We start from the raw sequence: 24,600 nt of genomic DNA on the forward strand, positions 1-24,600 counted from the left end.
AACTCAATCAGTGATCTCAATAGACTGACAACTCAACATCTGCAGCCTCACTAAACAATACAGAAAACCTAGTGTCAGTATTTTCCTGTCCTCAGCCACACACTCCACATCACGCCCTTTGGTAATTTTCAACCTTTTAAGAACAGCCTCATTTTGAATGTGTGATTATGACTATGGGTTGGGAAACAGTCCACTCCACTGGTGACCCATGTAGGCTGTGATGAAAATAAAGACTGAGGTGTATGATGAGTAACTCGACGAATTTTACACATTAAAGTCTGTCTCCAGGTGTTGGGGAGTTTTACTGAGTATGTGAAAAAAAGTTATATAAAGCCTTCAGTGTCTGCAGAAGAAGCTGTGTCTGATAGTGAAGTCTGTACATGTCCTCGAGTGATGTCACTTGAGTCAGCTTCAGTTCGACTAGAATTACCGCCTCACGATTGTATGCCTCCACCACTCAGACTAAATTCAGGTTACATCCCTGTTTATCCAGTCATATAAAACATTAACCATTTGTGTGGAATTTTGTCTTAATTGCTGTGTGAAGTCTTGTGTAATGGCTAAAAAGTGTTTTTTGAGGTCACCTTAACCTTTGACCACCAAAGTCTAATCAGTTCATCCTTGAGTCCAAATGAATGTTGGTGCCAAATTTGAAGAAGTTCCGTCAAAGCGTTACTGAGATATCGTGTCCACGATATTGGGACCGACGTACGTACATATGTACAGACGGACAACCCGAAAACAAAATGCCTCCGGCCCTGGCTGTCGCTGGCACAGAAAAGTAAAAACCTCTGGGGGTGTGGAGCTAGAAAATGTTATACTGATGCATCTGTGAACAAACTCATTGAATGAGCTTAAGAATAACTATCTCTACGTTATCGCTCACATCTCTGGATTAAAGTGCTGAATGCACAGATCAACCAATCGATGTCATGACTAATCTTCATCCTAAATACTTTCTAATAAACTTAACCCGAGTTTATTTTTTGTGGAACTGATGCCTAATCACTGATGTTCCATTATAAAGAAGGGAAGTTGTTGAGAGTAGCTTCGTTCTGCCTGAGTTTGGCCTTCATTTGAGTGATCATCTCTTCTTTAGCCAGCTGCTCAAAGTCAAACTCCTTCAGGAGTGATGTGGAGGCATGAGCTGCACCCAGAGGCTCTCTCCTGGTGCCGCTTTGGTTCCCTTCATCACCCTCGATTTGCATATTAGTGTCCATGTCACTGTTCTGACTGGTGCTCTCAGCTTCTTCACCGTCCAGGTTCAGCATCTCACATCCACTACTGTCTTTGTTGGCCACCTCCTGCTCCTCCTCCCCCTCAGGCTGAAACCAAGCTGGCTCCAGAGCTGCTGCTTCCTCTGCCGCCTGCTCTCCTCTAGCATCCGTGTGACGGTGGCTGTCCACTTTGTGCACACTACCAGTGGACTGAGGGACAGAGCGAGCAGTCTTGGATGAGGATACGTCCCTTACCTTGTGTGTAACATCTTTCTTGTTTTCAGTGTGTGTTACTTTACACGTGGTGTGTTTCTTCTTGGGCCTGTTGTTATTCAGCAGCTCCTGTAGGACATGCAGAGTAGTATCATGTAAGGCTGATGCTCATTAATGGGATTCAGTAGTAATGGTACATGATAAACAAAAACCCCACAGTCCACAGCAGAGACTTACATCCTGTTTTTGTGAGTGTTTTGTGAGGTCACACTGACCTTTACCTTTGACCACCAAAATCTAATTGAAAAAGTTATCTCAAGGCATTAATGAGATCTTGCAATCACATGGCCAAAACCACGATTGACCACCAAAATGCCTATAGTGATAGCAATGTCATCTGGTCCATTACTTCAGTCCAGCCTGCGATTTCTCAACTAGGTTTGGGCGATATCCAAAATTTTACATCTCAATACAGTGCAGCCCAAGTATAGCAATATCTGATATCATATATAAAATAATTATATTGTTGTGTTTGTTTTGTTTCCAGTATAAGTAATTCAGCCACTAAATAGCAGTTCAAAGTTTTATTTGTCACGTGCCAAGTAACAATGTAAAACAAAGCAGTGAAATGAGGGTTAGACTCTGCAGCAGGGCAAACTGGCTTGGAACTATCTAGCTTAGCCTTAGAAGGCAAAAGTTATACATGTCAAATGGCCTGTCATGTTTTACCCACACTTACATTTTTTAAACTGGTTTGTTGCTGTAACTCGATTGTAATCACCAACTGAAATGTGACATTACCTTCCTCTGGCTTTTAGATGATGATGTTGAAGGAATAGAAGACTGGGCAGTCGGCTGTGGGTCACGTGCCTCTGGTTTACTCTGGCTTCGATCAGGCTTCCTGATGGACAGGTAAATGTTCCCGTGATAAATGACCACAGCAGTGTGGTAGATCCGTGGTGCAGAACCCTGAGGTAACAGAGAGGTGTGAGATCTGTGTGTGGAGACCCCTTTTCCAGGAGTGATATCCTTGAGCAGCTTGTAAGCTGAACGGTTGAGGGACACAAAAGACATTCGGTGGGGACCCGGTGCAGCCCGAAACTCTCTGCCCAGCAGTGAGGACATGTTTTCTACTGGTTTCTGCCCTTTCCTCCGTAAGGTTACTGGACAAATCCATATGCCTTCTGGAGAGCCTGCAAGCTTCCTGGAGCCCTTAGAGTCAGACAGGGGGAGGCCCATTCTTCTGAGCACTGAGTTTGGTAAGCTCCACAGAGGGATGTTTTTCACCTCAGCCTCTGCTGGGATGTAGATTTCCAGTCTGCCAGGAGGATCCATGTTCTGTGTATTTCCCTGAGTACACATAAAAGAGTTGATCAGTGTTTTTATTACAGAGCCCAATAACGCCACCCATTCCCATTGTTTCCTCCCTGCTAAAAATGTATACTTTAAAATTAAATGTGTGTGGATGGGACTTTACCATCATCTCTCATTCTCTCCTTCTACATTAACTGGCTAAACTTAGCAGTTGTTGCAATGATTAGTTTACAAGATAACTCTTCAGAGAATTTTGATCATTAATAAGCTGACCCATTTATCAAATTTGCATTTTTTTTTAAATTATTTTTTTTTATTTCCAGTGTGTACCTTTGCTGTGATTTTGTGTAGCCTGAGCCTCAGCTGAGCAGGAGAAAGTCGCTCATGTAGATAACAGTAGTGGAAAGAAAATAACAAGGACCAATAAAAATGTCGCCGTGGTAAAGGTCGACATGATGAAACACAGCCCTGGTAGATTCCCTCTGGCGGAGGAGTGTCTCTCCTACCGAATCAGGCAGTGCTACCCAGGACACTGTCAGTGTCTCTCGTGTGGTCAGATTTTAGACCAGACATCTCGTCGACACCTGATTGCGTGTCACAATTAGCGATTAGTAGAAATACATTAATTCCTTCGAAACAACCGAATGACCAACGACGTGGAAAACCGATTGCGGTTTCCATAGTAACAAATGTATGGATGCTACGACACTAAATAAAGGCGGGCAAATGTTTCTTACAATACCGGCCGTACTAAAATAAAATAAAAAAGAGCCCAGATTGTTGCACATACCTTGACGGAGCAGTGGCATCCAGCTTTAAAGAGTCCGACTTGTGTTTAGCAGCATTTTCATTTCGTCGTACCACAACCGGATTTCCGGGTCGAATTCTCCAGAATAAAAGCGGCATCTCAACAAATCTAGGCCCTACTAATTTAATTTATTCAGACTACACTCAGGCTATAATCCAAACTCAGATACTTCGCATGACTTTAAAACACAAATTATATGTTAAAAGAATAACAATATAATGATGATATGGTTTATATGGCACCTTTCAAAACACAGATAAAAAGTACTTTATGAGACATGATAAAGTTGAGAATGATCAATAAAAATAAATGATGAAATTAACTGGTTAAAAACAGTTTAAAGGTTCTACAACATTGGGGAGGAGATATAAGAGAAAAACTGTGAAAATTAGATAAAGTAAAAATGAAATACAAAATTCTAAGATGATTAAAATAATCAACAAAATAATAATCAGGTTAATTGCTAAATATAATAATAGATTTATTAAGTTAGAAGTAAATTCAGAAACCCTGCCCAGAGAAAGTACACCTATAAATGTGTCTATAAGAAGGATTTAAAAGAGGGTAAGGAGCTCGCCAGTCTAATCTCCTCTGGGTGGTTGTTGCAAAGAGTTGGGGCCTTCGTCTTTAGCTGAGATTGTGGAATGGCTAAAAGAGCTGTGGCTGAAGACCTCAGGTTGAGACTGGGCAAATATGGTGTCAGTAGATCTAAGATGTACTGATATGCAGGGCAAAAGCATCATCAAATCACTTCTGTTAAAAAATTACAATGCCCCACTTTTATTTTGAAGGCCACATGCACCTACTGGACATCTGTACTTGCTTTACATCTTCACTTCCGATTTGGAATGTTCCTTATAATAAAATAAATCATAATATTGTAATTGTATAAAGCTACAGTAAGCTATATTTTTTCTCTTCATTTTCATCTGAAGAAATGAAATAATTAATAAATATTGGGAAGTGTCAAGTTGTGCTTTTATTTGGAAAAAAGAAGCAGTGCCATCATCTGGACTGGAGCCGGTTAGGGCAGTAAATATATCTGACGATGTCTCTTTTATCATGAACTCTTTCCTGTAGAAATAGAGGTAGGAGTCAAGACAAACTGAAATCTCCGGTAGAACAGTTCATAGGGTGACTAGGTCAAGCCAAAGCAACAACAGATCACTGCAACTGTCTGTCTAGCAGTGGTGGTCCACAGCACTCAAGAATAAACCTGAAAAAATAGGAAAAGCGTTTAACAAAGGAACACCTTGCCAACTTTTGAGGAGTTGGACTTTTTATTTGAAGAGGAAAGGTCTGGAGACAATGGATATCCACTACATATACAATGGACTTGTAGCCAGTAGTTGTTAAGATAATCTTGCCTTGTAGGAATGTGTTGGACTAAAAGAGTGATACAAAGATTTACTGACCCAAAAATATCACTATTCATACGCTGCATTGCTAAAAACATAAAATTAATGATGTAAATTCGCTCCAACAACTATACAGTCATTTCTACTGTCTACAGCTCACAAGACTTAATTCAACAAAGCAATTTATTCACATAAGTGTCCTAATAAAATCTACATCTTGCATTAGTATTTCATGACACATGATTGCACATGACATGACATTAATAACCAGTCTTTGTTGAGCCAAATATCAAAAACATATGATGTACATTAGCTTTTAAGGAAATAACTTGTCTTGTAAACTTCTCTTGTAGCCTATTGAAAATTCACGAATCATTCATTCTTGACCTCAGGATCAGTATGTTCACGTCATAGTTTTTAGAGCTTTTAATTGCATAGCACGGTCTTTGAAAAAGAAAGGAAGAGGACCGTCAGTTATACAACTAAACTCTTATTTTGGTGGTATAAGTCAGTCAGGTGAGGACAGTTTGGTTTGTCGGCGTCCTTTCAACACATCAAGTGACTGAAATGGAGGTAAGTTAGCGTACTCTGGATGGAGGGATGCTTTCATTGCACTTTTGTGACACTGACACATTCAAAGTACTACTTCTTAAATATTTTCAATCAATATAACCTTTAAGGCAAAAGGCAGTCCCCTCATCATTAGATAAGTTCTGACTCCCTGTTGAAACATTAAAGGAATATGTTACACAACTTAAACTAAGGGCAATAGTGCTTTGTTATTTTTGTTTAAATGTTTCATGCAGTCCTGTTGAATAAGTCCTGTTCAATAATACAGTTCGTGTTTAGGCTTTTATGCACACTAAATCTAAATTGCTTAGGTAAAGGTGTCATCATCATAGCTCTTGTTCATGCTGGTCATTACAGCAATCTGACATAATCAAATCTTCCAAAGTTAGCCTCTTAGCTGCTGTGTAGAGTTTAGTTTTTGCAGAACTAAAGCGTCATCACTGCTGTTAAGTCTGTCTGATGTGTCATTATAAAGAAGGGAAGTTGTTGAGAGCAGCTTCGTTCTGTCTGAGTTTGGCCTTCATTCGAGCGATCATCTCTTCTTTAGCCAGCTGCTCAAAGTCAAACTCCTTCAGGAGTGATGTGGAGGCATGAGCTGCACCCAGAGGCTCTCTCCTGGTGCCGCTTTGGTTCCCTTCATCACCCTCAATGTGCATATTAGTGTCCATGTAACTGTTCTGACTGGTGCTCACAGCTTCTTCACCGTCCAGGTTCAGCATCTCATATCCACTATTGTCCTTGTTGGCCACCTCCTGCTCCTCCTCCCCCTCAGGCTGAAACCAAGCTGGCTCCAGAGCTGCTGCTTCCTCTGCCGCCTGCTCTCCTCTAGCATCCGTGTGACGGTGGCTGTCCACTTTGTGCACACTACCAGTGGACTGAGGGACAGAGCGAGCAGTCTTGGATGAGGATACGTCCCTTACCTTGTGTGTAACATCTTTCTTGTTTTCAGTGTGTGTTACTTTACACGTGGTGTGTTTCTTCTTGGGCCTGTTGTTATTCAGCAGCTCCTGTAGGACATGCAGAGTAGTATCATGTAAGGCTGATGCTCATTAATGGGATTCATAGTAATGGTACATGATAAACAAAGAATCCACATCATTCAATACCACTGCTTCTATCCCATACGTGCTAAACATCACTTAATATGCACTATTTTACTACAGACTATACTAGACTATACTTTAGACTGCATTATACTTTCTAAATTTTGTTTTGAAAATGACAGTGTTCATTGTACTGACACACACTGTGACTGACAAAGTCAAACTGTGTCAGTACAGCCTCACAGAGCCCTTAACCTGGCTGTAAACTCCTGAAGAGTCTCCCTTTATTTCTAATGCTAAAGTTATACATGTCAAATGCCCTGTCATGTTTTACCCACAATTACATTTTTTAAACTGGTTTGTTGCTGTAACTCGATTGTAATCACCAACTGAAATGTGACATTACCTTCCTCTGGCTTTTAGATGATGATGTTGAAGGAATAGAAGACTGGGCAGTCGGCTGTGGGTCATGTGCCTCTGGTTTACTCTGGCTTCGATTGGGTTTCCTGATGGACAGGTAAATGTTCCCGTGATAGATGACAACTGCATTTCTGTGCCTCACTGGTGCCAAAGCTATAGGAGACGGGGAGTTGTGAGATCTCTGTGCAGAGACCTTTTTCCCGGGGATACCCTTCAGCACCTCATAAGCTGCACGGTTGGAGGAGACAAAAGACATTCGGAGGGGACCCGGTGCAGCCTGAAACTCTCTGCCCAGCAGTGAGGACATGTTTTCCACTGGTTTCTGCCCTTTCCTCCGTAATGTTACTGGACAAATCCATATGCCTTCTGGAGAGCCTGCCTCCTTAGAGTCAGACAGGGAGAGGCCCATTCTTCTCAGTACTGAGTTTGGTAAGCTCCACAGAGAGATGCTTTTCACCTCAGCCTCTGCTGGGATGTAGATTTCCAATCTGCCAGGAGGATCCATGTTCTGTGTATTTCCCTGAGTACACATAAAAGAGTTGATCAGTGTGCGTGATTTTTGTTAAAGAGCACAATAACTGCACCAGTTCCCATTATTTCCTCCCTGCTAAAAATTGATGCTTTGAAATGCAATTTGTGGATGGGACTTTACCATAATTTCTTATACTTTCATACTACATTAACTGGCTAAACTTAACAATGGTTGCAATCATTAATAAGCCGACTCATTATCAAATTTGTACAGTTTTTAAAACAAATTCCAGTGTGTAGCTTTGCTGTTTTTCTGTTTCATATCACCATGAACTAAATACCTTTATATTATTCAGACAAAATGAAAAATGTGAATATTTAGATTCAGAAAACAGTTGATAGATAAATCAATAATAGAACCTCATCCTGTGCTGTTGCCTTATGGTGATAACAGATATTGACTCAGTGGTCCCTTATTAACTGAGGACAACTACTACAGATTATTCTACTAATGACATACTGACATTAATTTCGTTTGAGCTTTTACTTTTGCAAAATTTCAGCTATTTCTTGAAGATGAAATCCTAGCTAATCAGCAGGGCCATAGCGTCCACTGAGGAACCTGCGGTCATGTTCTTGGTATATTGAGGACTGTGGAAGGTTTTGTAAGATGTTAATATGTGTAACATTCAATTTTGGTGGAAATTGTATGTTTAAATAATCTGCCAGGCAACTGATAATTGACTGCAACTTTTATTCTGAAATGTAGCCCTCAGATCTTGTATTTCACACCCTGTGGTGTGTTGGTTTATTTTGGTTAAAAAATAAAATATCAATAACTAGTTATATTTTTTATGATATAACATGTGGCCATATATGTTAAAAATATATATTTATCTATGCAAGTTTATTAAACAACATACATATAAAAAGTTTCTAAATTCTATAAATATGGATCATATCTTCCTTATCAATTTCTCATTCATTTTAAACATGTCTATCTTCCCATTCTGGGAAACTTGTCTCAGACTTTTGTCACTGTATATAATATCAACATATATTGACAGGCTTTGGGATGGATATACGTTTGTAACGTTTGTGTACAAGCAAACATACATAAACATAGATATTTGTATTGGCTAATCATGTCAATGTATGAAATTGTTCGAACTTCCTAAAGGGTTTTATATTATATATATATATATATATATAGATATATATATATATGTATTTTTTTTACATAAACCTATATGCTTTATGGTTATTCAATATATGTACTTATATTGTATTTGCATACGGGATAACATACTGGAGCCTAGAATTATTATATCCGTGTGGTGAAGCATGTATGAAGCGATACTTTCGTGCAATAAACAGCCTGCTGGTCTGGCTACTGACCCATATTGTCCCATATTGTCACACCTAAGCAGGAGAAAGTCGTTCATGTAGATAATACCGGTGGATAGAAAATAATGACGGGTCAAAAATGTCCTCTGTGATCAACACAGCCCATGGAAATTCCTCTGGCGGATGAGTATCTCTCCAACCTCAACCAGGACAGTCCTACCCAGGACACTAAAGTGTCTAAACGTCTTAGGGTTTTACAGACAGAGGCACTGTGTCAATGTCTCTGGTATCTCTTTAGATTTAAGAAGAAATACATTAATTCCCTCCAAACGACCGAAAATGACGGAGGACGTAGAAACTTTAGGTTGCGGTTTCGATGGTAACAAAATATGTCGTTGCTACGGAACTAAATAAAGGCGTTTCTTACAACGTGTTACTTACAACACCAGCAGTGTTAAAATAAGAAAGGTATTGTTGTTGCTCATACCTTGATGAAGAAGTCGCATCCAGCTTTAAAGAGCCCAACTTGTGTCTTGTTGCAGTTTCACTTCTTCCTAAAACAACCAATTTCCGGGTCGAGCTCTCCAGAATAAAAGCGGCGTTCGAGCAAATCTAGGCCCTAATGACAACTGATTTATTTACACCCCAAGCAGGTTATAATGCAAGCTTTGCATGACTTTCTCAAGCTACAGTAAGCTATATTTTTCTCTGTTTGGTTAGGGCAGTAAATATATCTCTTAGTTAAAATATCTTTAAGACCATGTCTCTTTTATTATGAAAAAACTCTTTCATGAAGAAACGGTGGTGGTAGTCAGGACCAACTGAAAACTCTGGTAGAACAGTTCATAGAATGATGAGGTAAAACCAAAGCATCAACAGATCACTGCTACTGTCTCTCTGGCAGTGGTGGTCCACAGTCCTCAACAATAAATGTGAAATAATAATAAATGTTTTTTTTTACAAAAGGAACACCTCAACAACTTTTAAGGAGCATGACATTTTTTATGTAGAGGAAAGGTCTGAAGACAGAATATCCACTGCACGTCAGCCAGTCGCCAGTAGTTGTTAAAATAATCTTGTAAGAATGTGGTGGACATTATTGCATTAGTATTTCATGACACAAGGATTGAACATGACATTAATAACCAGTCTTTGTTAAACTAATTTTATAAACATTTTATGCACATTAGCTTTTCAGTGACAGGAAAACAACTTATTTTGTAATCTTCTCTTGTAGCCTATTGAAAATTCATAGATCATTTGTTCTTTTAATTGCATAGCACAGTCTTTGAAAAAGGTAAGAATCGGACCGAAATTATTTTGTCATACAACTAAATCTAAATCTTAATCTAGTTTTGGTGGTATAAGTCAGTCAGGTGAGGACAGTTTGGTTTGTCTGTGTCCTTTCAACACATCAAGTGGCTAAAATGGAGGTAGGTCTGTGTGCTTTGGATGGAGGGATGTACCATGGCCCTGAGAACTCAACACAAACACACAAAAACAAAACACAAGCAAATTCTGAAAATATCTTAATCAATTTGACAAGACCTATCCTGCAAATATTCACAACACAACCAAACAGACAAACGCGCTGCAAGTAGCACAGATGACAATGGAAGTGTTTATAGGGACACCAAAAAAGTGATGAACCAGGCTGGGAAGCACTTGTTGTTCAACGCTTTGTGACTTTTGAAGTTAAAAGCTTTGAACAATACGTGTGCATGGATGTATTATAACAGAGACAGTTGAGTATCTTTAATTATCAAACATCCATGCGAGTAAGTCCTGAATTTGTTTTCTGAATGTCAGTGCTTTGTCTGTTTGCATTTGTTTTAAGTTGCAGTGTAATGAGCCCTCAGGGCCATTGGAAGGATGCTTTCATTGCCCTTTTGTGCCACTGACATGTTCAATGTACTATTTCTCAAATATTTTCAATCAATATAGCCTTTAAGACAAAAGGCAGCTGCCTCTTCATAGGACATGTTCTGACTCCCTGTAGACATGTTAAAGGAATATGTTACAGGATTTAAACTAAGTGACATAGTGCATTGTTTTTTTTTTTGTTTAAATGTTTCACAGAGTTCTGCTGAACAGATCTCCTGCTGCCGTTGTGACATGTATTAAGACATAATAAGGTTCAGGTTTAGTATAGCTATTTATGTGCATTTTTAATATTTATATTTCAAGCCAATTAAATGAAAAGGAGATACTAACATACTGTAGGAAACAGTTTTTCTTACGGTTGTGTTTCTGGGGTAACTTCAAAAGGCAGGTTCTGTTCAGTGTGGACTGGATAGGTGCCAAATTTTCATGCTATAATAAACAAAAAGGCTAAACAGGACAAAGAATGAGAGCTGGTACCACCGTCCCAACACTCACACAAACATAAGTTAAACATGTGGATGCTGATGGATCTCAGTAGAAAACTGAAATTTGACACATTAACGTTCAGTAGCCGTAATACTGGTAGAGGTATTTTTTTTTATCATACCACAGCCACTAAGAATTCTTAAAGGTCCCATATTATGTTTTTGATTATAAATCAGTTCTAGGTTTTATATTAAAACTGTGAAAGCGTCAAGAGCGCTCAGTCCACAGAGAAATGCACAAAGCCTATATTCACAAACTGAACCTTAAAACAAGCTGCAAGAACTTCTGTAATTTTGTGATGCCACAACAAAGCAGTCGCTGCTCTCAGCCATGTCCCAAGCCCCGCCCACCTGGAACCACCATCCTACCATGCAGGATTTGGTTTCTCTGAGTGTTTACCTGCTAATCTGCTACATTTCATTCAATCACTGAGAAAACAATCAGCCAATCAGGGGAGAGGCTCAGAGTCTCTCTTCTGATTGGCTCACTGACCTGTTGCTAGAGCTCCAGAGAGGAGCCTGAGAGAGGAGATGTAAAACTACACTGAGATGGTTTCTGGTTCTTAAAAATCACAATTACATCTTTTTATGGATATCAACACTTCAAATAAAACACTGGAGAAGTGTAAAATATGTAACCTTTCATTGTGATCGGCTGGCAAGTGTGAAATAACTTTTAGTAATTGAACAGTATAACGCGAAACATATGATGCAGATGAGTGTTGGCAGTTATTCAATGTGTTAGTGTTAAACTCAAGAGAAGGACAGCAACAGTGAGGCTTAACTAAAGAGTTTGAAGAGAGGGTTAATATGTAAGTAAATCAATAAAAAGATTATAACAAAAGTTATGTTAGAATATTAGTTAGTTAGAATATTAGAGTGTATGTGGCTGTCTTGTCTCAGCTGTCACTCGTCAGCTCTAAAGGCACCTCTTTCTCTAGATGCTGTTTGAGTCTTTTGATCTGTTTGTGTCTTTTTAGTTCATTAAAATCCAGTGATGTGGTCAAACTGTCACTGGATGGAACCTCGTTCTTGGCCGTTAGACAGTTGATTCCAGATGTTTTTCCATCTTTTCTTGGAGCCTTTGTTCGCCCCCCTTTTTTACTCATGCTCTCCGTCATCCACGCCAACTTCTCAGGCTCGTCTAACCTTGCGCTGGATTTTACTGCAGGCTCCAGAGAACCAGGGATGCAACATGGACACATAGTGCGTTTCCTTGCCCTTCCTATTCTCCTCGTGTTTATGTTCAGATCCTCACAAGTCTGAGTCTGTAGCTGTGCTGCTGGGTTTTGTGACCCGTGGATGACGTTGCCATCTGCGCTGGGGAAATCCTCATCTATTGGTTCCACGTAGCCAATCACTGGTGCATTTTCAACATCACATGATGCTCCCTTGAGTGAACTTTTACCTAAATGGCACTTTTTTGTCAAAGCAGAGGGAGGCTTTGTCTTAAGTTTGGAAAGAGCACTCTTAACATTGATGAGACAACTGTAGGTGTCTGTTTGTTGTTTTTTACAGGAACTATGAAGCTCCTGCAAAAAAGGTTCCGAGCTCATGGACTTGCTCTTTAGAAGCTTTGCAGGGACAGACCAGGCTGTGGCTTCATCAATCTTCTGCAGGCAGATTTTCACCTCAGATGTGATACCAAATATCTGCCTCAGCTGATGGTCCTCCATCTGACATGGTTTTGGTGCCGGCGAAGGTGTCCTGCATGGTGCAGGGTCTGGACGGCTCTGCAAAGAAAACATACAATACAGACAATACATAAAAATGCACTGACAGCGTATCTTGAAGGCTGACAAACCCATCAGTGGGAAATAAAAAGAAACTTTGTGACATCTTGTCTTTTTCTGACATCTTGTGTAGGGCTGCAGCTAAAGATTATTTAACTAAAGATCCATCACCTCCCTCACCTCCATTTTGTGGGTGTCCTGTTTCTGAAGGCGTGTTCCAGTGCTGCCGTTAGAGGTGCTGGGATCTACTGGACTTTCTGTTTCTACATGAACTTCCATTCTCTCCACCTGTTGGGTGGAGGTGCTTCGCTGTCTCATCGTGTTTGAGCCCTCATTATCATGTCTGTTCATCACTACTGAACCACAAACACCCCTGCCATCACTTCCACCATCTAGCCTCTTTGCTTTTGTCACACTGTCCAAGCTGCTTGTTCCCGTCTTGTCTGTTGCCCGTCTTGCAAGTGCTGTTGGTGTTTTTAGTCTCAAACCTTGTGTTGACCCAGCCTCAGATTTGGGTGGAATATATGACACAAATATGACATTGTCATCGTCCTGCAGAGAGACAGCTGACACATTAACTGATGCTGCTTGTGCGGGTGAGTCATCCTGAGCATCATCGTCGCCACAAAGATCTATCACTTCATCTGACTCGTCTGGAATAATAATTCTGAGGTCCTGCCATGTTTGAGCTGCATCTGACTGCAAAGACTCTTGGGTTGAAGGTACAGAGGTTTTGTTGGATTCATAAGTTTCTGTTGATGCTTGGGGGGAGTTCCTTTTTTGCATTTTTAATGGTTGGATACTTTTTTTGGCCACATAAATGACCTTCCCGTTGCACACGACCACGGTGTTGCGCTCTCCTTGTCCACTTTTGCCCTGATTCGACTGAGAGCTTTTTCTAATGTCGTCAGAGTGCTTGCTTGTGTTTTCTCTCTCTGCCACAGTTCGAAGAATCTCTGAAGCGACAGAAGATGGATCATGAAGATTTATATTAGGAGCCGCTGAGCTGTGCTCTTCTTCAATCACCCACTTTATAGGGCTGTTGGGCCTTTGTGAAACCTTTGGAACCAATTTTAACAGTGTTTTCGATCCTTTAGCTGGGAGCCCACGTAAAGTCTTAGAAAGCAAGTTGAGTGAGGGAAGTGCAGAATCACATGGTGGAGTAACGCCTTGAGTCACAACGCTGTCATTTGTAACACCTTGATTCACAGTTGTGACAGGTGACATGAAAACCACACTTGGTAGTCCTGGACCTGGAGAGGAGCTGGCTGATGAAGTAAAGATCTGTTTCTTGATAAGCTCAGAAAGGTCAGATGCTGGGACCGTTGGAACTTGTGCATTCGAGCGGATCTGGAAATACTGTCCACTGGGGAGTGCTGGAGATTTCATGGTCACTGGGAGTTGACATGGAAGTGTTACTAACTTCCCACAGTTTGTTGCAGGTGCAATCAGAGGTAATTTGGCCTTTACATTTTGCTTTTGCTGGGGTGGATGCTTGTTTAGTGAATTAGCAAGATCAAATCCTGCTGGTTTAGGCAAGACATTCACAAAGGAAACCTGCTTTCTGACAATCTGCTGGGTGGCAGAAGGATTCAAATCTGCCTTTTTTACCATCTGAACAGGAGCTGAGGAAATATTTAAGGTCACAGCTTTCTGAGCTGTAGGGGCCAATCTGGGTTTGTTTATTTCAGTTTGGACAAATTGTCCATTGACCATTTGTACAGGAATCAGTTTCATGATGTTCTTTCCATCGGCTCCAACAGCAGGCATCGCCTGGTAGAAGACACCGGTCCCACTGAGAGAAAAAAACAAAACAATGTCAGACAAGAGATGTGAACATTAGAGGCTAAAGATGCATTTAAATTTTACATTTGCCTGTTATGTGTCAAATGGCAAGATTTGTATACAATACAGGCCTAGATCTTTACAATGCTATGGTAGTACAGGGGGAAGAGTTCAACATTTTGGGAAACCCTATGAATAATGAAATTAATGAACTGAATTGATTAATGAGCTGCCTCTAGTTCAGGGTCCTGGCGTTGATCCCATGGTTTACTAGGGGCTCTTAAAACATATCTCTTTCCATATATATACATATATATATATATCATACACACATAAACACATATTTGCATGGGCTAGACATATCAATATATGAAAATTGTTCCAATTTCTAATAGGTTTCATAATAATTTCCAAGTGTATGTTTGTGTTTTATATGTGCATATATTTCATATATCGAAATTCAATGTACATATATTACATTTGCAGCTGTAAAATATATATAAACAACTCGACTAATTTCAATATTAACCTAAAATGTGCACTATAAGTTGTATGGCACGGCCTAATGAAGGAAATAAATGGTCAAAAATAGAAATAAACATTGGAAAGTTTCATACTGAGGACGGCTGCGGCTTAGTCCTAACAGGGACTAGTGTACTAATTACTAACTAAAAGTAGCCTACTAATTTATAGGTGATGGTGATCACGTGCTGCAGACCTGCAGTTGTGGGAACTTGAATAAAGTTCCTAACTAACTAAAACAATATTAAAATATCATAGCAATAAGATCAGTTGCTAAGCAGCACCAGGCAGCAAAATGCCAAGAAATGACCACACATTTGCACATTTTTAAACTTCCTGATAACTGAAGCCTACCTGTGAACTGGATCCATGTCTGTACTGGTGGGTCACTCGGCTTGTAATATTCCCGATGCTGTGATACGTCGAGTCGAGTTTGGCTAACGTTAAGTGAGGTAACATGAAAGGACATTACAGAGTTAACACATGGTAACGTCACAGCGCGGCGGTTATTTCCGTCGTTACTTCCGTCCTCGATGTATAAGACAAAGCCGTCTGTAGCCTTACAATGCTCAAAGCCTTCGACTAAATGAACTATTTTTGATTCGCATCGACAGAATGTTTCAGCACAGTTTGCTTCGGCCACTTCGCCTCTCGGCTTCCGTTTCGGCTTCGCGTTTGTTACATTGAACTTCCGGTCCGTTACATTGGTTGTATTCAATGCAGCAAACCGTTGATATGGTTCTTTTGATGTCAAGTTCAACAATCTATGTTTTTAACCACAGACTCTCTTTTCGATCTAACAGTAATTCTCTTGTGTTTCTGTCAAAGTCTATTGTGTTTACTGACGCCAGCTGAAACGCGTATTGTAGTGTTACCAAACCCTGGCAGCCTCTGAACCCTCCCCACTGCTAACATCCGCTCAACCATTACAGGTTCCGGTTCCGCTCAGTGAAACGTGATGTGGTTGGTCAATTTGTGCCTACAGAACCAGCCTCGTTGAGATCGCTGGTTAGAGGAGACATTTTGTACTCAAAAATCTCTCTTGGGCTGAGACAGCTCTACAAATCAGGAATTGAGTCTTTAGAAACATTTAGTGGAAGGAATGCTGTCCCATCCCAGTAAAGAGAAATTAGCTTATAGCAAATGATACGAAAACCCTTAGGTTAGTTTCTTAACTTGATATATTTCAGTTAATTTCAGACGAGCCCCTTTTATGTTGTATGTTAGATTCTAATTCCTGGGAGGAGATTATGTTTTCCCATCGAAGTGTGTTCCCCCGAACATTAAAGTGTACATAACGTCACCCTAACCAGTTATCTCTGCAATGCAATAATTTGCATACATCATATTTCACATTTAATCATCAGCTTCAATATTTCAATGTACACGTTGAATTATATAATGAACATTAACTGGCCTGCAAGTCTACAGATGTCAAACATGTGATTAGCAGTAAGAAACTGTAGCTTTAATTTTTCTCTGACATACATTACAGTTCACCAGGATGTTATACAAGCAGTCCATATGCTTGAATACTGTAAACTGGAATGAATAGGATGTAGAGATACATGCTCTTTAAAAGTTCAGTATGCATGTAAAAGGCACGTTTTTTGGTGCTAATGTTTTACTATGTGTGATGATAGAGAGACAGTGTCGATTCTGGGATGGAACTCAACCCAGCATGCTGAGGTATCTCTGAGGTTCTCCCTGTGTCCATGATAGTGTCCTTCTACAGTCCACAGACATGCAGCCAGGTGAAGTGGAAAATGCAGGACTGTTATACATTTAACATATAAAAAAAAAAAAAGACTGTTTCCTGTTTGCAGCAGTACTGCTGTAATATAACTTGTCAATGAATTTATGAGCCGCTCAGTGACTGGACATTTGTCATGAGATGAAACAAGTAATTTTACAGAAATGCATGTTTGAAAATTAGTGCAATTTTGCTTTATAACCTGAATACTGTAGTTTGATTTAAAGAGCACACACAAATCAGAATAAGTCCCATTATTATAAAATTCATGTGAGAATGCTCAGTCCTTGTTTGCCAGCAAATCGTCCAGAATACGCTCACACATGTACAGGCAGCGAGGCACATGGAAGAACCCTGAACAAGAGAAGAGAAAAACAGTTATCTTACAGACTCAGGGCCCCTGAGACTCTAGGTCCACTTTGTGGGAATATGTTAGGTAATACTTTATGCACCACTAAAACACAGTATAAACTGAAATGGTAAAGGCCATATCAGTATGTTTCCCAAATTGTTGCGGAGTTCCAGTACAAATGTGTAAAAAGTTGTATAAAACCTTTAGTGTCTCCAGTGTGAAGTCTGACAAACGTAAAAAAGTAAGAAACTCACCAGATCCCTGTACTCTGCTCCTCTCTGCTACAGGCTCCAGGTTATGCTAAGCTGCTACAAACTGTTAGAAGTCAAGCTGCATTGTGGGTAATGTAGGCACCAGGATTTGACAAAGGAGAATAATGCATGGAATTAAAAAAATGATAATCACTGACTCTGCGCGTCAATTTTTATCCTTTTTGGTTTGTTTTTTTACCTGTTCATCATGAGTCTAATGATGTTATCAGATCGCTTCTGTTACTCAGCTGATACCGATTCACGAATATTATTTAATAGTGGTAAAATATCACCACAACTTGAAATGCAACCTCAGAAGGATGCTGCCCCTGAATTGGGACATAGCTCAATCAAGAGCACTCCTATCAAACTGTCAGATTACTGATGGACAGAAAAAAAGAAAGTATTAAAACAGAGATGTCATCTTTTTTTATTAAATTCATTCTTTGTCCTTGTCAAAACCTTTTGCCTATGTTACCCACAATGCAACCTGACCACTGACTGCCTGGTTGATGATTCAGGTGTGTTATGCTAGTAGCGGCTAATGCAGCCTGTAGCCTGTAGCAGAGATGAGGAGCGTCATTCATGACTTTCATTTCATCCAAGTAATTTGACAGTTTTTTTTTCTTTTGCTTTCAGTCAGTCAGTTCTACATCTCAGTTTTGTTCTTACCTTTAAAGGGGCCTCCTTTAAAATCCAGCGCTACTTTCCCTTCTTGTGTCAAATAGCCAAACCACTCACTGCTCTTAGCATCAGAAAACTGCACAGAATCAGGCACATGTACACCATTAGAACTACAGTGCATTCAAATATACAGATATATGTATTTTGTATATTCACAAAATCAACATATCAGTGTGCCAATCAGAAGAGAGGCTCTGAGCCTCTTTTTATACAATATGGTACCTTTAAAATAAGTAATATGCCTTGTTGACACTGCAGTTTGAACTCACATGGCTAAAGGTGTATTCATACACCTCAGAGAATCTGTCCAGCAGCTCTGGCTTCTTGGTTTGACTGTAGGCCATCAGGAAGGCGATGAGAGCCTCACAGTGAGGCCACCATAGCTTCATGTTCCACTCCAACTAGTTAGATATACAAACAGTGTATTTGCTGATTTGATGCATTTATACTGTATATAATACGTAAACAATATCTACTATTATATTATACTATTATATAGTGTATACTGTAGGTGGTTGAATCACCTGTGTGGGGCAGTGACCATCCACATCCAGGAAGTAGAAGAGCCCACCATGCTCTTTATCCCAGCCGCACCGATAAGGCAGCTCCACAAACTTGTTGATGGCAGTCCTCTGGAGCTCCTCGTCCCCCCACTCTGCACTGTACTGAAGCAGGAACCAGCCTGCTTCCAGGGCATGTCCTGAGTCAGCACGGGCCAGCATGAAAGAAAGGGAAAACACTGAGGTAGGCAATTAAGAACAGGAAAACAAGTTCGACCATAGCTTCCTCATGCACTCTCTGTGCTGTTTGCTGTTATCTGGCTGACTGGTCAGCAGGCAGGGAGTGTTTACCTGGGTTCTGCAGTCGGCCCTGGCAACCCGGCAGCTCCGCTCCTTCCAGTGACACGTTCTCTAAAATAGCTGTGCCGTCTCTCTGTTACAGAAGAAGAAAAAAGATGTTTCAGCATATTAACTGGGAAATCTTCTACTACAAGGTCAAAGTGAAAACAACCAATGACTTTCGTTCCAGAGGTAGGAAAACCCCATTCAAAAGCACCATCACAGTAATAACAATAAAAAGCACTAAAAACCCAGCCCTGCAACATAATCTCAACAAGCTTTTCAGACCTACCCATCAAGCCTGTGTATTTGATGTTCAAAGGAAACATGTTCTGTGTGAATGTACACCATGAACTCAATGACCTACATCTCATCGCATCATGAAGCAAAGTCACAAACTGCAAATCACAAACTGCAATTATGGCTGGTCATTTTAACCAGATGCCATCAGTCACATCCTGTGTGTCCATACCTGGATGTGCTGGAGAATCTGCTGTACACACCAGCTGCCCAGCTCTCTGTACTTCTGAACCACCTCCTGACCCCGGCCCTCAGTGAGCTGTTGCACCAGACACAACAGCATCATGGGAACTGCCATGCTGTTCGTGGCAACATCTCCAGGAAGCTGGGGCCGGCCCAGGCCTGACGAGTCCACTCGAACCCAGTGGATCAACTGCTCCATCATCTGCTCAGCCTCCAGCTGGAAACACAACAGAGCAGAGAGTGATGGTGGGATAATGTGGGGATGGGAGGGCGACTGTGGAAGGATCAAGCTTTTTCAGGCCTAGAGATGAAACCCTCTATAGTATGTTCACATAGCACACAGCATGCTAGCTAGCAATGCAACGCAACTGCTAACACCCTAATAATTCCTTCAAAGCTGTGTCACAAAATGAAATCAACTCACAACAAATGGAAACTAATTCTATGTGACTGTGTGCTTTGGACGGTTCAAACAGAGCCCTCAGTCTTATTAACACATGGGCATCATCATTTCTGACAACCTATTTTCATTATTACAGCTTTAATAATTAAAATCAATAACTATGCTTTTATAGTGAAAATGGGGTGTCAGAAATGAGCTGTTGGTACTTGTTCACACCACTGTGAAATGTTTGTCTCTGTATGGCTATGCTTTGTTAGTTAAAGTTTTTTTTGGCAGAAACATTTTTTTGAATTTAGACTGAATTTGCTGTTGGTATATTTTTTTTTACATCCCTTCAGATAAGGTCCTTATTCACTGCGGCTCCCACAATGTGTATACTACGATGTCACTGTGATATATTCTTAACAAGGAGTACTAGATGTGAAGTGTTCTGGCTCTGATGAAGTTACAGCATGAGTGAAACCTTCAGTTTGTCCCAACAATATCAAAATGAGATTTTTGGGGAACAAAGGTTCAAATCTACAAAAAAATAAGGAACCACTTTTAGCTTGATGAGTTTCAACATCTGTTTCGCTTTATGCACAATCAGCATTGACATAGCACAAATTCAACACATGTAACATCTGTTACAACACAATAGTCCCACTTTGAATCAGGCTCAACTACAACAGAGAAGGTCTGTTAATGAAGTTAAAATCCAATGTCTCATGTAGCTCCAAAATACTGCCGTATGTATGTCATCAAATTATTTTAGCAGTTTTCAAGAAACCTTGTCCTGGGCCAAGTGCTGGAGGAAAGATCAGGACTGTCACCTAACTTTGTGGTGCAGGTATTTTCAGACCACATGTTATGGAAATCTGGTATCCTTTGAATAATATATAATTGAATTTAAAGTAACTAATTATCTTTTCCTCACAGGCTGATGCTTGAATTTCACTAAACCCTTGAAGAATGGGTTGTCATCAGGGAAGCTGCTTTATACTGATTTACCTCATATTTATCAAACTGGGCTTTTGTCAGTACAGTGACGCCTCCTCCTCAGTGTCCTCACTAACCTGTGGTGTGGGCCAAGGTTCTTGGTCCCCTGTTGTTTCCAGCACACACGCTTCCACCAGGACATATTACTCATAAACGCATCATTAACTACCATTGTTCTAGTGATGACACAGAAATGTATCCCCTGTTAAAAATGAAGAGGGAGACTTCATATCTTGTCTCTGAGAAATATTTGTCCAGTCATGTTTTTATCAGCTACAAATTGTCACAAACATCAAATCAAATCAAATCAAGATGGTCTTGACTACTGTAACTCTGACAGTGCTTTTATCCTTGGTTTTTTACCAACTTTCTTCCGTCTGTTTTATTCATTTTATTGATTTTACAGATGTATTTATTATAACTGCCTTACTAACTGACTTACTGACTGACTACTAACCGACACTTTGTCTTTTCAATGTGTCTTTGTTCTGTTTTAATGTACGTACAGCACTTAGTGACTGTGTTTTGATCATATATAAATAAAATTATTATCATTATTAAACATTAATCCTGCAACCAGAAACTTGAATGTGATGGATGACAGTGGCATCTCATTTGATAAACACGTTACAAGAGCTGTTCAATCAAAAACAATCTAAAACTTTGAGCTGGTAGAACGGAGCTCAGTACAGATACTGAAGAAATAGTGTTTGTTATTTATACCTGCATGTCCTTGTCACCAGTGACTCTGCTCAGTTCATCCATGGCCATGATGTAGAAACACTCACTGAATATCGTCCTCTGAACTTTGACTGCTTTACCGTCTCTTGTTAAGCAGAAGGCACATTTCCACTGACCACTGACACGAGCAAACCTTCTGAGGAACGCTGCTCCTGCAAACACAAGTCAACATCCCCTTATCATTAGACACATCAGCATGAAGCCATTTACAGACATAAATTCATAACACCGATGATTTTAGCCGCCTATTAAAGACATACACATATAAGTGGTTGTTGTGGTTTTATTCAAACATCATCTCTCGATTAAAAGAACCTGTGTTCCTACTGTCGTTAGCCATTTACTGTAAATTCCTTTTAATGTTTGGCTAACAAAACAAATACATGGTGGTCAAGTTAAAGCATTCATGTTTTTCTTAGCCTAAGGTTTCCATCAAAGAACACTTCTGTGCCTTGTAGAGAATAAGCAGAGCGCACAGCGCAAACATGACTGCCATTAATCACCTGGGTCTACTAAAGAACACCGTGTTTCACCATCTGCTGCAAACATTTACCTGTGGATGTGTGAAATTTTCCACCTTAACAACACCAGAACATTAAGAATCTTAAGGTGGAATTTTACAGGCTTCAAATCACCTGAATCAACAGCAAAGAAATAATTTGTGTCACCGTTTTGTTCAAAAACAGCAAAACTGAAATGGAGAACATGACACAGCATTTCTACTCACCAGCTTTTGCTGCTTCAAGGATTTCAGGCCTGCGGTAGCGATCCATGGTTCGGTACAGGCGGCAGTACATCCATACCTGTGAAGAAAGCAAGCCAGTTTACTCACATAGCATCTGATGATCACATTACACTGCCAGCGCCCACACCGCACCAGACGTACCTGTCGACCCTGCAGCCAGACGTACTTCAGCTCATCATAAACCGCCCCATCTCTCCCAATACAAGTGAAGAATCCTCTGAAACAGGAAGCAGAGATTCAAGTTCATCACAAGGATGCGGACTGCTTGTTGATAGTACTTTAAAAAGTCATGAGCAGACAATATTTTTATTTCAGAAGCATAATTACTACAGTACTACAGTACCCGTGTACAGTGTCATGAGAGTGTTTGAGCCAGAAGTCTACAACGTTGTCCAGCTCTGTGCGAATCCGCTCTCGGCTCTGCTCCAGCTTCACCACAGACATGGTTGATAACAACATGGGCATCAGTTTGTGGTGAACAGTGCATTCAGAAAGACTTCAGCCCCCGTCAGTTTTTTCACATCTTGTTTTGTTGCAACTTTATGCTGAAATAAAAATTTAAAAAATCCCCTCATCAATGTGAATAATCAACTTTGCAAATTGCAAAAAAAGTAGAAATCTAAATATTACATTGACATAAGTATTCAGATAAACAATAATCAATAAAGAATTTATTTGTAATGTTGCGATGCTGGACTTTCATCAGGAAAATGGTTTTTGACAATCAGTAGCCATCTTAAATGGCTGTAAGCCTGCTAACAGTCACATCAACCCATGTGTAATAGAAATGCACAATTAACAAACATCAATTCACTATGTACCAGTTCCCGACAAAGGGATAGACAATTAGAAAATCGCATGCAGTGACTAATTTTTCACACAGAAAAGATAAATTAATTACAATCATTATACTTACACTTAATACATGTTATGAAAAACAGCATCAATTAATGAGTAAATATAATAAATGACAAAGGCAAAAATATAAATAAAGTAGGTCCTTATAAAAGGATCCTCCAGGCCCCAGAAAAATAACTACAGTCAAAAAAAATGCACATCTTTATCAGGTTACAATGGTAGGTAAACTTAAATATGGCATAGAGAGAAAACATCAGTCCTACATGTACTTCAGTCCACCACAATACAAAATATGTGACATACAATGGGCCCAAAGGCTTCAAGGATTCATGAAACATCAATGCCTCTATGGACTCAATAATCAGGTCATATTAGGAGAAATGCCAAGATAGTCTATGCATGTCCATACATAGACATATGTATCACTGTCTAAGAGCTGAATAAGAAAACCCTCAGAACACATTTTACTGAGTAATCATGACTTAAGTGGCTTCCACCTTGTCCACCAACATTATAATGCTGCTGACATGTAAATGCATCATTACTAAGCGATAATGTGAGTTATAAAAGCCTGTAGCTGTGAAAGAGGCCAGTCTGCACACTCTATATTTTTGACTCTACTTTTTACTGACAGACGCTGAACGCAGCACTTTAAAGTATTTTTACTTTGAGGTACTTTGATTACTGCGTTTACTGAAGTAAAGAGAGTTCGACTTCTAATAAGAGAGAAAAGTTTATTTACGATGGAGTAACTGTTAAGACGTTTAAGCTGAAGGCGGGACACTGCCGTCTTATCTCTGCTGGACGAACCTTTCGCCATCAAAAATCAATAATCAGGTTAGAAAGACGGAGTTCTGTTGTTAACACATATCCCCCGCAGAGATCGGCGGGTTCTTCTTCGCTGGTCTTAAAAAGTCAGAATAAAGTCCTTTGTTGTCAGTCACAATGCACCGTGGACAGCAGCTTCTCACGTTTCAGCAGCGAAAAGCCGCATTAACATGATCTTACCTCCGGATCCAGGTGAGGCTCAGGCAGCAGGAGACTGTGTTCAGGCTGCGGTGACCAGGGATCATATGACCAGTGAGCTCTGCTGTTCCAGTCTAACTGGTGCTTATGTTGTCTGCTGATCTTCGTTTCCACTTCCTGTTCTCCAGATGCTGTCCCTCGCAGATTCGTCATTTTCATTCACCGTACACTACCTGTGTGTGTGTGTGTGTGTGGGGCATGTGACCACACCTCGTGGGAAAAAAAACGTTACATCACCAGTTAATATAAAACATGCGGTAAGTTTATATATAAAATATGAGTATTTATCAAGAACCGCGATGGGAATCGAAACGACG

The 24,600-nt window shown here is 40.1% G+C and overlaps 4 protein-coding genes across 4 annotated transcripts; all 4 read right to left on the reverse strand.

The window, feature by feature from the left end:
• Positions 1-617: 617 nt before the first annotated feature.
• LOC111233806 lies at positions 618-3,601 on the reverse strand. The gene is made up of 3 exons (XM_022761704.1): positions 3,535-3,601; positions 2,232-2,780; positions 618-1,559 (listed from the first exon to the last, which is right to left on the reverse strand). The coding sequence occupies exons 2-3, from the start codon at positions 2,763-2,765 to the stop codon at positions 1,020-1,022; spliced, it is 1,074 nt and encodes a 357-aa protein (XP_022617425.1). The 5' UTR covers positions 2,766-2,780; positions 3,535-3,601; the 3' UTR covers positions 618-1,019.
• A 1,069-nt stretch (positions 3,602-4,670) lies between these two features.
• LOC111233807 lies at positions 4,671-9,333 on the reverse strand. The gene is made up of 3 exons (XM_022761705.1): positions 9,249-9,333; positions 6,930-7,463; positions 4,671-6,487 (listed from the first exon to the last, which is right to left on the reverse strand). Exons 2-3 carry the CDS (start codon positions 7,446-7,448, stop codon positions 5,948-5,950), a joined length of 1,059 nt encoding a protein of 352 aa, XP_022617426.1. The 5' UTR covers positions 7,449-7,463; positions 9,249-9,333; the 3' UTR covers positions 4,671-5,947.
• A 2,298-nt stretch (positions 9,334-11,631) lies between these two features.
• Positions 11,632-15,541, reverse strand: lrif1 (ligand dependent nuclear receptor interacting factor 1). The gene is made up of 3 exons (XM_022761684.1): positions 15,525-15,541; positions 13,044-14,658; positions 11,632-12,863 (listed from the first exon to the last, which is right to left on the reverse strand). Exons 1-3 carry the CDS (start codon positions 15,539-15,541, stop codon positions 12,030-12,032), a joined length of 2,466 nt encoding a protein of 821 aa, XP_022617405.1. The 3' UTR covers positions 11,632-12,029.
• A 972-nt stretch (positions 15,542-16,513) lies between these two features.
• On the reverse strand, positions 16,514-24,368 carry renbp (renin binding protein). Its single transcript, XM_022761675.1, has 11 exons — positions 24,265-24,368; positions 22,743-22,847; positions 22,541-22,616; positions 22,382-22,457; positions 21,637-21,806; positions 19,522-19,749; positions 19,062-19,143; positions 18,735-18,910; positions 18,480-18,611; positions 18,199-18,286; positions 16,514-17,277 (listed from the first exon to the last, which is right to left on the reverse strand). Exons 2-11 carry the CDS (start codon positions 22,841-22,843, stop codon positions 17,204-17,206), a joined length of 1,203 nt encoding a protein of 400 aa, XP_022617396.1. The 5' UTR covers positions 22,844-22,847; positions 24,265-24,368; the 3' UTR covers positions 16,514-17,203.
• Positions 24,369-24,600: the final 232 nt, after the last annotated feature.

This window comes from Seriola dumerili, unplaced genomic scaffold (assembly GCF_002260705.1).
Source record: "Seriola dumerili isolate Sdu_G_001 unplaced genomic scaffold, Sdu_1.0 BDQW01000425.1, whole genome shotgun sequence".
In the NCBI taxonomy this organism is placed as follows: Eukaryota; Metazoa; Chordata; class Actinopteri; order Carangiformes; family Carangidae; genus Seriola; species Seriola dumerili.